General features: G+C 39.0%; 1 protein-coding gene across 2 annotated transcripts in view; it reads left to right on the top strand.

The window, feature by feature from the left end:
- The first annotated feature begins 6 nt into the window (after window positions 1–6).
- The window catches only part of MORC2 (MORC family CW-type zinc finger 2), a 43,535-nt gene continuing 31,628 nt past the window's right edge, over window positions 7–11,913 (top strand). Inside the window, exons 1-4 of one of the 2 annotated variants that reach the window (XM_010828782.1) lie at window positions 7–1,024; window positions 1,424–1,522; window positions 8,001–8,054; window positions 10,139–10,173. In XM_010828782.1, the coding sequence (XP_010827084.1) occupies window positions 1,455–1,522; window positions 8,001–8,054; window positions 10,139–10,173 (157 nt within the window). In that variant the 5' untranslated portion in view covers window positions 7–1,024; window positions 1,424–1,454. Of the gene's footprint in view, window positions 1,523–8,000; window positions 8,055–10,138; window positions 10,174–11,913 lie in introns of both variants that reach the window. The other variant, XM_010828783.1, reaches the window with a different exon arrangement.

The raw sequence follows: 11,913 nt of genomic DNA, 5'->3' as shown, positions 1-11,913 counted from the left end.
CCCGGCGACGAGACAAGATGGCTCCTCCGGTCCGCGCTGCAGCTGCCGTCCCGGCTGCGTCGCTCGGCCCGCCCCCGGTACTGTTTCTTTAAATGGCGGAGAGGGTCAAGAAAGCAGGAAGAGAGGCGCGCGCACTCACGTGACAGGGGCGGGCCCGGCAACAAAATCCGGTCACGTGGAGACACGCTACCCACCAATCAGGAGGCGTCACATCAGGGCGGGGGCGGGAGGAGCTGCGGCTCTATGATTGGCGGAATGCGCCGCGGAGGCCTCGGGGACTTGGGGCGTCGGGGAGTGCGCGAGGCGGCCCGGGTTGTGTGCACTAGCGGAGACAAAGAGGTGGCCGTGGCGGGAGCGGCGGAGCAGCCCTAGTCGCCGAATTTTGTAGTGCTGAGTCCCGTCACCATCTCATCTAGCGCGGCGCGAGGGCGGCTGGTCTCGCGGCGGCGGCGGCGGACGCGGAGGTGGCGGCAGCACATGGTTCCAAGAGCGCCCTGCGGTTGTTGGGTTCCAATTCCGTGGGGAGGGACAAAGGCAGCTGTGAGCGCTGGGCAACGCCCGGTCAGGTGGTGCTCTCGCCACTGCCCTCGATCCGGGCCTTGAAAACTGGGACTAATTTGTCTCCGTGAGGAGGAGACCACGGGACCGAGGCCCAGTGAGGGCCTGAGAGGCTGAGGCCGCTGTCTGAGGGAAAGGGGGAGGGGCGCGGTCCGCCCGAGTTGATTGGGTGGGTCAATTCTGTGGCGACTTAGTGGGCCACTGTGAGGTAATTTGACTCACTACCCTGAGGAAATTGGGGCGCACAGCAAGCTAGGTTTGATCTGGCTTTGAAAACGGAAATCGGTCTTCAGCGCTTAGGAAATCTTTCAGTTGGTAGGTGGTGAAGCCGAAACTAACGCCATATGCACTCGAGCAACATCGTGATCGCCAGTCTGAGGCTTATTTAAGGATCCTGGGATCATTGATGGCGAAGACGTGTGTGGCTATCCAGTTTTATGACTGCAGTTGCTAGATTTCCGGATTGGTAAGTTTCCGGATTGGTGAAATTTCCTCACAGGAAATTTAGAGGAACAACAACAACAAAAAACTCGGAAGAACGTGAAGATGGAGCAGTAATTAAATCGCCAACTCCAGTATCAGCTACTCTAGGACGAACCACATCCACTCAGTGAATTATCGCAAATTCATGCTAAAGTTCCTTAAGACTACAGATTTATGACGTAGTTTATTCCAAAGTATTACATCGTAATCATTGAGAGGATAAAAAAGATTAAATCAGTTTTTGTTTTAGACGTTTTTTTGAATATATTATAGATGGAAAAGTAGATAACTTTGCTTAACTGAGGAGCAGAGATTTACCAACTCTTCACTGGAAGGAGTCCTGAAAAATCTATTCCATTGTAAGCTTGTATTTCCCAATTAGTGGTTAAAGAACTGGAGACATCACCGCAATCATGGCTTTCTCGAATTACAGCAGTCTGAATCGAGCTCAGCTAACCTTTGAATATCTACACACAAACTCGTAAGTATTCTGTAGGTGCCTTTGAGGTCACTGATAACTCATTGCTCGATATTCATATGGAAGTCTTTCCCAGGAAGTCTCGCATTTTTTTTTTTTTTTTTGGGATGTGTCACTGGAGGAGTCTTGAGCTCTGTATGGAAGAACTGAGATCAGTGAAATGTCTGTTGCTAATCCAGAAGAATATGATCTTCCTTTACTGGATCAAAATTTATTTGATAGAAGGCAAACTAATTCCTTGGAGTCTGTGTATTGAGTTTCATTCAAGTGTTTGATAGGAATCCAACAAATACTCTTCTTGGATCGCCAAAAATTGGACTATTCAACTCCTTGTCTTTGGTGTCAACAGCCAATACAGTTGGGTAATAACAAGTCTTTTTTTTCCCCCAAAACCAGTGTCGGCGTTGGATTTTTCATTCAGCCTGTCTGATGCAGAAAAAGAATGAAGACATTTAAATGACAACTTGTGAGAAGTTATTTTTCCCCCTAGAAAACAGTTTGCTTTATTTTTCTGGGAAATTTATCCTCATCCAAAATAGTTTTTAATATGTTAAGCAGGAAGTGATAACTGGATTAAATCCATGATTTAAATAGCCTTTCCACCAAAGTTTCACAAATCATTGAATACATGCTGTGTTTGTAGTTCTTTGAGTTTGTGAAGAGATTGCCATCACTCCATTGATCTGAAATATTTCAAGGTTAATCCTTACTCCCACTTTTTTGGAGTTGATGCAATGAGGGCATCATTGTTTAGTCTTTTAGTACATTCATTTGGCACTTTTGAGATGAAGGTAAGTTTCTCATTTTAGTACTGGAGAAGTGGTGAGCAGCTTAATGAATGGTCCAGAGATCAGAAGAACCACCTTCAGGATTGAGAATATAGACTCCAGTTTTCAAGTAATAGTACAGTAACTTTAGCTGGCAAGTAATAGTACAATAATGCAATAACTGTTTACGGAAAATAACCACGTATTTGTGATAATATCTGTAATTTTTTGATTGCTGTTTTTCTTATGAAGGAAATAAAATTTTTCTGAGTAGTGAATTGCCAAATGAGAGCCTGGTTTTGTTTAGGAAGGTTCTTACTGAACCAGAGTATTAGAGTAGGGATTGTGGAGGTCACCTAGGTGTAGTTTTGTGTCGCAGCCTGATGAATCTGAAATCCAACTAGATAAGGTCTCTGATCAAAAGTTATACCCATCTTGCTCATGGCATAGCCAGGAGCAGAACCTTTAGTATCCTTGTTTGTATTTGAGCTGCCACATTAAGAACAAGCAGTTGAAGGCCACTTTGTTCACAGATTGTGTTTGATAAACTCAGTTCTGAGTTTTGGGGTGAGGGGCCAAATTTGGAATGACAGACTATGTGATGATCTTGGAAGACCGTTGAAGGAGACTGGAGACATTAGATTCTGGGTTCTTGTTTTAGCTTACCTGAAGATTGTATTTGATAATAAAACGATAGTGAAAAGTGAAAGTGTTAATTGCTCAGTCACATTTGACTCGAAGCTGCATGGTCTGTGGCCTACCAGGTTCCTCTGTCCTTGGAATTCTCCAGGCAAGGATACTGGAGTGGGTAGTAGCCATTCCCTTTTCTGGGGGACGTTGCCAACCCAGGGATGGAACCTGGGTCTCCTGCATTGCAGGCAGATTCTTTACCATCTGAGCCATACCATCTGAGTTACCAGGGACTGTGGCTTCTGCCAGTCACATTTAAACATGGTCAAAAATCATCGTTTTAGCAATCCTACTAGAGTAAGGATTATTCTTGTTTTGCATTTGAGAAGACTGAAGTTCAAAGAGATTATTACATGCCAGAGGTTACACAGCTTCAAGGCAGCTTCAAGGCACCGCTTCAAAGCGGTAAGATTTATCTGGCCACATGATTAGTGCTTTTAACCATTAGGCAACACCAGCTGTAGTCAGTTTTACCTTTAAAGGCTTGTTTCCTTGTATATATGCCAGAAGGTTTACTTTCCGTTTTGAAAGTCTTCAATTTTAGACTGGGCTTCCCTTGTGGCTTAGCTGGTAATGAATCCGCCTTCAATTCAGGGAGACCTGGGTTTGATCCCTGGGTTGGGAAGATCCCCTGGAGAAGGGAAAGGCTACCCTCTCCAGTATTCTGGCCAGGAGATAAATTTTAGTTTATCTCAGTGAACCTCTTAAATTGAGGATTCTGGGATATTTCATTTCTGTTGCTATTTTATGGCTTATTGAAAACAGAACAGAGCAGAGGGAAAGAATTGAACCTCAGTTAAGTCTCTTGTTTGAAATTGGAGAATTTTCTGGGAATTTGCCTTACTGTGTTGAACTGGAACCACTTGCTTGCATAAATGTTTTTGAGAGTCAGATGTATCATTTTGGAAGCTCTGGAATTTATTATCTGGATCAGACCTTAGAAATTGTTTACTTTTGAATGTATCCAGTTCTACGAGAAGAAAATATGAAGCCCAGAACACCTAGATAAGTTTTTGGTTTGTAACCAGTTTCAAGACCTTTATTGTGACCGGACTGGAAGTTCATTTCTAGAGGAAACAAATTTAAAATTTTTCAGAGAATGTGACTTGTTAATGGTAAGGATGGTAGATGTGTCCACTGGGTTAAGTGGTATGGTGTTAACCTTCAGAGAAGGGAGGGTTTCCCTTCTCCCTTTTTATAATTAAAAAAACACAAGACCATTTTAGGCTGTCTGATATCTATAAATTGCCATGGTGTGTATTGTGGAAGAAATGACTCCTTAGCACCCATTTAGCAGAATCCAGGATAGAAGGGTAGGAATCAGTGTGATGCAGTAGAAAGAGCATGGGCTTGGGAGCCAGCCAGGCTTCTCTTTGCTTCCTGGCTGTGTTCTTGGGTAGGTCTACTTATATGAGCCTCAGTTTCATCATTTACAAAACAGGACTAATCTGACAATGTTTATGAGGATTGTATAAAATAATGTTTATAAAGTAATTAGATTGCACATAGTTCATAGTAAATATCAAATAGATAATGACAGTTATTTGTTCTAGTTATAATATTAGCTCATATAAACCAAAAATTGGTCAGTGTGATAGCAACTTGATGTTTGGGGATGGTCATTAGGCAGATTAATTTTTAATAAGTTCTCGAGCATCTGTTGAAGATAATAAACACCTGCTTAGAATTATTATTGTTTTGGTATTGTTCTACATTAACTTGACTATATCAGTAAGGGTTTGAGGCAGGTCTGGGAAATTCTAACATGAAAGTCTTAGGTGAATTTCTTTAAAATACTGCAAATTGGTGATACGAGATGATTGAAATTAGGGTTTTTGAATAAAAATAGTTTTCTGATTTTACTGCTGTTTGGTGTGGTGGGTTTTGTGACTGCTGCTGAAAAGTCCATGAGCAGTCTAGGTGCTAGATTCAAGATGGAGTAATAGTCGTGATGTTCCTTTGGCAGAAGGTACATATCTTAGGTCATTCTGTTTGCAGTATTGTTAAGCGGTTTGATAGAGCAGGGTGCTTATGGATAAGATGCCTGCTGTGTATGTCTACTCCTGTTGGCACATTTAAAAGCTTACTGTCCCGGCCATTTGATATCTTTGAGTTGTTTTATTGATACGGGAAGTGAAGGTAGAGGAACCTTTCAACTTTACGTTTCTTGTGATTTATATTCCTGTTGAAATACGGGTTCACACTAAATATATTAAAGCCTTTGAATGTAAAAAGGTTGCCCTGGAATTTTTCAGCTTTATTTTCTGGCAGTTAAGGCAATTAACTCTGGACTGCATATCTAAGAACTCAGTATTACTGTGTGATGGGGTTATAAATATTCTATTGCTTTCAATTCAGACTGAATATAAATAGACCGTTTTCCTTACATAATGAGTAGATTTAAACTTGAATTTGTCATTGGAAATGCTGAGATGCAAAGCTATTTTGATTGTGGCACAATTGGTATAAAAGCCACAATCAGTTGAAAGTGAAAGAGTTCGTTAAAAATCTTTGTCTTTTTCCAGATGGTTGATCTTTCTTGGATTACATGTAAAGAATCTTTATGTCTGTGAAGAAAGGAATTTCCTTTGTTCCTTATATAAATAACTCTAAACTGCTTGCTAGCAACGAGTGCATCTCTTTGAATATTATTTGAAAAAAAGGGAAGATCTTTTATAGTTGGTATTTTTTTTTGTTATGATTTGAGAGATATTTCGAACTTTAGCATTTATTAGTAGGATCAGTTGAAGGTTTGAAGATTCTGAGTGTCGCCTCTGACCTTAGCAGCAGTTGTCGCAAAAGGCCCCTTTTGTGAAGTGTCAGTGCACATCATAAAAACACCCCTTAGCTACGTTGAAAGATAGGTTAACTTACCTGAAATCCGTTTTGTGGAACAGCATTGATACTGTGTGGAACAACGAAGACATTTGGGATGTTTTTAGATTCTAAATATACAAAGCAGTTTTCTAATTGTGTAGAAAACAGTGAAAACTTAGCCAGAAGTGCTTTGTCCTTTCCTTTTTGAGATGTTACTGAATTCTGAATGTCTTTAATTTTCATGTGAAGTGACAAAAAATAGGTTTTGTGAGAAGCCATTGCTATATCTGGTTTTTTTTTTTTATTTCTTTGCCTGGATGGCAGAGGTATCAGAATTAGTTTTCCAGATTATTCATAGTCACCACTGTCACTACCATAGGCCAGATATTTCATTCTTCCTTTATTTCTACACAGATTGTAGTCTCAGATTGTATTCTTGTGTCCCCCACCCCTACCCTAGGAGCTTACTTCTGAGATTCCTTGAATTCAAGGAAATGAGAAGTATTGCAGTGGAATTTGTTATTTTACATTTTAACCTTCAAAAAATTTTAAAATGTATAGAAAACTAATTCACTTCATAAGTTACTTAGTCACTACAAAGTCAGACAGGAAAATGGTTGGTTGAAAGCTTTAGAGCAAATACTAGTTTTTACTTTTAACTTGTATTACTTTCAGCAAATCAATTTATTTAATCTAGCTTATTTCTCCAAATTTAATACATGGAGTGATATGCAGAAAATTTTTTGTTTCTTCAGTAGGTAATTTGAAGAATTTAGGGTGATACTTTTGGAGACAAAATTTTTTGAATAATTAAAGATATAGATGTTTTATGCAGGTTTTTTTCCTTGCGAAAATTTTTTTATTTCATGTAAAATAATTAAGAATTAGATTTAGAGGAATTTGAGGTCTTTTCAGGGAAATTGGAGATTAAATTTCTACTTTTTGTTAAAGCATGGTACTTCATTTGGATCAGCAACAGATATATTCACTGTTCTCATGGGGAAAAGTTCTTCCTAAAATTCCAAGGACTAGTAGTTTTAATTTAAAAAATTGCATTTATAAAAATTTGAAGATTTATTTGAGGAAAAAACTGTTCCTGGACAGTTGAGTTTTGGTATTTATTTTATAAACAAGTGTTTTACAATTTGTTTTGAACAATACAGTAAGTACTCACAAATCCTAGATGCTGGCTCTTTAATATTGGTATATTCTAAATATATATAGAAATTTTCATTTCATCTATTGACTGAAACTTTGTATACAAAAAAATTAACTGGAATAATATGTTTTTTTTTTTTACATTATGATAGTAATATATTATGTGGGTTAATGCTTACAACAGTAAGAGTTTCTTTATTTCCCTGGCAGTCCAGTGGTTAAGACTGCTGTTCCATTGCAAAGGGCATGGGTTTATCCATATGTTTGCACCACAGGGCCAGGGGAAAAAAAAAAAAAGTTCTAGGTGGTTCTAATGAGGGCTATTATGGGAAATAGCACAAATTAAAGACGGTGTAAATAGAGGAAAACATGCATTAATACCATCTTTATTGTGCTGTGAATATGGTAATTGTGAATTTATCCTACCTAAATTTTGAGTAGCCTCCTAGAGGAGGAGATGACCATTGGCTATCCTTCTGGAAGGGACTAACTTGAGCAAGGACCCTAGGAGACCACACCAAACCTTTTTCCTCTTAGGAAGGGGTTGTTCAGGAGTATTATGGATTCCTTTATGTGGAGAAAGTTTTGGTTTTGGCCAAAATCAGGGAGCATCAAAAACTGGATTATTTTCTCCTTTCTCCCTACTTTCAAGTAGAGTATTTTTGCGTATAAATTACACAAGACTGAATGGTTTTTCACCAGTAAATCATCACAAAGGTATTGGTAAAGCTAAATGGTAATGATTTCTCCATTGAGTGTTCTTACAGATGTGCAAAAACTGACAGCCGGTAAAGGCAATGATAAATAAAACATAGATATTTTTCTAGGTAGAATATGAATAGTGAAAAACATTGCTTTAGCAGTAGTACATCTGAGCTCTAGAAAGAATTGTGGAGAAGTTTAAAACTTGAGTAGTGTAAATTGATGCAAGTAGCAATTTTAGTTTTTTCTCCAAAAAACCTTTTAAATATTTTATAACCTTGACATTTTATTAGAACTATAGCTTAATTCATAATTCTTTTGCTGATTCTTAATATTTATCATTTCAGAACCACTCATGAATTCTTGTTTGGTGCTCTTGCTGAACTAGTTGATAATGCAAGGTATGTAGTCCTCAGGTGTGCAGTCTGTTCTTGAAAACTTATTGGGTTTTTGTGATCTCTGATCTCTGAAGGCTTGGGAGGAAGGCAGTTCTTTTGCATATGTGACTCACTCCTAGGAGGCATCTTACCCAAAAAGTATTTTAAATAGCACATTGGTTGATAATCCATTCATTTGTATGTTGCAGACTAAAAATAGTGAACTTACAACCTCCAAAGCTACTTTCCCTGTGTGTTAGAACAAGATGATTGTTGTGAAACACAGGGAATTAAGATAAAAACTTAGGGATCTAATTACTAGGACAAACTGTTTAAATTTGCGCTACCAGGACAGTAAACCATCTATGTCTTTAAAATTATTTCAGAGTTCTGTGTCTTCCCAAAATGTACAGTCAGCCCTCTGTATCTGCAGGTTCTGCATCTGTGGATTCAAGGAACCACAGATCGAAAGTATTGGAAAAGTTCCAGAAGGTTCCAAAGGCAAAACTTGAGTTTGCTGCTTGCTTGCAACTATTTACACAGCATTTACATTGTGTTAGTTACCATAAGTAACATAGAGATGATTTGGAGTGAACAGGAGAATGTGCATAGATTATATGCAAGTGCTACACAATTTTATAGAAGGCAGTTGAGCATCTGCAGATATTGTTGTCCTTGGTGGTCTTAAACCAGTCCCCTGCGGATGCTAAGGAGTGAGTTTTTTTGTCAGATTAGACTAGTTGATCAAAGCATCTTCCATTGTTAGCAGCTGTGCTTGGAAGAAATCATTCTTCAGCACGGTGTTATACTGAGTTCTTAGTGATAGAAGCCTCTAAATGTTACTGTGCAAGACTGAAAAGAAGTTTGGATTGGTTCAGGGATGGTGAAGTCCTAAATCAAAAGTCTGCCTATAATTATATCACAGATTTCTGAATGCACACATAAAATTCAGACATGGTGTTTATTGACCAATATGACTAATGAAGAAGAAGATGATAAGAGTTGACAAAAATACTTTCTAAACAGATGTCCAATTAATGACATAATGGTAATTATGTCTACCTATGTCTACCGTTATACTTTTATTGTTATTATTTACTGGACTGCGCATGGAAGTGTGCTAGTTAACAACTTGTTTAACCTGAAAAGCCCCATTTTCAGTGTTTTTCAATTGTTTCAGTCCTGGTTGACTCAATTTTTATATTTAAAAATGTAGCTTAATGGAACTATGTTTGAATTTGCCACTTGTTTAGTGATACGACAGTGTGTTTTGGCAGGCTGCTTTTTTATATATTACATGGTGAACTGGAGATTGCCTGGGAGTGTATGTTCCTGCTCATACACATACTTTGCCGATCTCTTCTGTTTTTGAAATGTTTTTATGTTTTTGGGAATAAGTAGCTGTAGAGTTGTATGGATTTGAGTGGATTATTTTGCATTTAAAAGCACTGAAACTCAGCGCCTCATTTTCTTTGCCTGCAGTTGGCAGAATTGGGCTAGATTACTTTCAAGCCTTTATGGAAGACTTCACTGATGACTGAGCTTTTATTTCAGCTGATGACTGGGACCTAATGGGGTGCCCTAAACTTCTTTTCAGGTTTAGGGAGGATAAGATTATAGGCTCATGAGTCAGTGTACTGACTGTAGTGTATATACCGTAAGACCTGATTTTCTTAGGCTTTGTGGCAGAGTATTGTTTTCCTTTTTTTCTCAAATCTTGGTGAGAAAGAACAATGGATGAAATATTGGAACATTGTTTATGATCGCAGTCAAACGAGTGATTGGAGTCATTTAGTGTGTAAAGGAATGTTCTTATTTATCCTCTAGCTGTTTTCACTGTGAAATTTTTATTTAAAAAAAGTGTATTCAGACCCTATGTATCTTGTGATTGTTTTAAATAACTTGGAGCTCCAGAGGTGTTTCACAGACATATAAGGAAAAGTGTGTTACCAAATGTAAAAGTATATCTTTAATGTATATAGAATTTCTTTTATGATTTCCTGAAAATAGATTCAAAATAGTATGTATCCCACTCAATACTGTGCATCTTGATGGTTATACTTCATATTCTCATTTGAATATTGATTTTTTTTCCCCCAACTTTGCAGAGATGCTGATGCCACGAGAATTGATATTTATGCAGGTAAGACAGATACCAGTCTTCCTTCTCATGCCCAGTTCCCAGAAGAATTTACTGTTGTGCCTAAAAGTAAATGAGTGGGAGATAACTAGTTTCTGGAGTCTGGGTAGACAGCCTGATTACTCCAGGTTATTAGGCAAGACAGGTAGCCCTGATCAGGTATTTAATAGAAATCAAGAATATTGGTATTAAGGGAACTACTGCGAGGTGCCCAGATCTATCAGTCAGTTCACTTCAGTCGCTCAGTTGTGTATGACTCTTTGCAACCCCATGGACTGCAGCACGCCAGGCCTCCCTTTCCATCACCAACTTCCGGAGTTTACTCAAACTCATGTCCATTGAGTTGGTGATGATATCCAGCCATCTTATCCTTTGTCGCCCCCTTCTCCTCCTGCCTTCAGTCTTTCCCAGCATCAGGGTCTTTTCAAATGAGTCAGTTCTTCACATCAGGTGGCCAAAGTATTAGAGTTTCAGCTTTGTCATCAGTCCTTCCAATGAATATTCAGGACTGATTTCCTTTAGGATGGACTGGTTGGATCTCTTTGCAGTCAAAGGGAATCTCAAGAGTCTTCTCCAACAGTTCAGAAGCATCAGTTCTTCGGTGCTCAGCTTCCTTTATAATCCAGCTCTCACATCCATACATGATTACTGGAAAAACCATAGTTTTGACTAGATAGACCTTTGTTGGTAAAGTAATGTCTCTGCTTTATGCTGTCTAGGTTGGTCGTAACTTTTCTTCCAGGGAGCAAGCATCTTTTAATTTCATGACTGCAGTCACCCATCTGCAGTGATTTTGGAGCCCCCCAGAATAGAGTCTCTCACTGTTTCCATTGTTTCCCCATCTATTTGCCATGAAATGATGGGACTGGATGCCATCCATGATCTTAGTTTTCTGAATGTTGAGTTTTAAGCCAACTTTCTCACTATCCTCTTTCACTTTCATCAAGAGGCTCTTTAGTTCTTTGCTTTCTGCCATAAGTGTGGTGTCATCTGCGTATCTGACGTTATTGATATTTCTTCCAGCAATCTTGATTCCAGCTTGTGCTTCACCAAGTCCAGTGTTTCTCATGATGTACCCTGCATATATGTTAAATAAGCAGGGTGACGGTATACAGCCTTGATGTACTCCTTTTCCGATTTGGAACCAGTCTGTTGTTCCATGTCCAGTTCTAACTATTATTTCTTGACCTGCATACAGATTTCTCAGGAGGCAGGTCAGGTGGTCTGGTATTCCCATCTCTTTTAGAATTTTCCACAGTTTATTGTGATCCATATAATCAAAGACTTTGGCATAGTCAATAAAGCAGAAGTAGATGTTTTTCTGGAACTCTCTTGCTTTTTCTATGATCCAGTGGATATTGGCAATTTGATCTCTGGTTCCTCTGCCTTTTCTAAATCCAGCTTGAACATCTGGAAGTTCACGTACTGTTGAAGCCTGGCTTGGAGAGTTTTAAGCTTTACTTTGCTAGTGTGTGAGATGAGTACAGTTGTGAGGTAGTTTGAGCATTCTTTGGCATTGCCTTTCTTTGGGATTGGAATGAAAACTGACCTTTTCCAGTCCCGTGGCCGCTGCTGAGTTTTCCGGATTTACTGTCCTACTGAGTACAGCACTTTCACAGCATCATCTTTTAGGATTTGAAATAACTGGAATTCCATCACTTCCACTAGCTTTGTTCGTAGTGATGCTTCCTAAGGCCCACTTGACTTCACATTCTAGGATGTCTGGCTCTAGGTGAGTGATCA

This window comes from Bison bison, unplaced genomic scaffold (genome assembly GCF_000754665.1).
Source record: "Bison bison bison isolate TAMUID 2011002044 unplaced genomic scaffold, Bison_UMD1.0 scf7180017864495, whole genome shotgun sequence".
In the NCBI taxonomy this organism is placed as follows: domain Eukaryota; kingdom Metazoa; phylum Chordata; class Mammalia; order Artiodactyla; family Bovidae; genus Bison; species Bison bison.
Note: the sequence above shows the minus strand (reverse complement) of the source record. Positions and strands in the feature narration are given on the sequence as shown.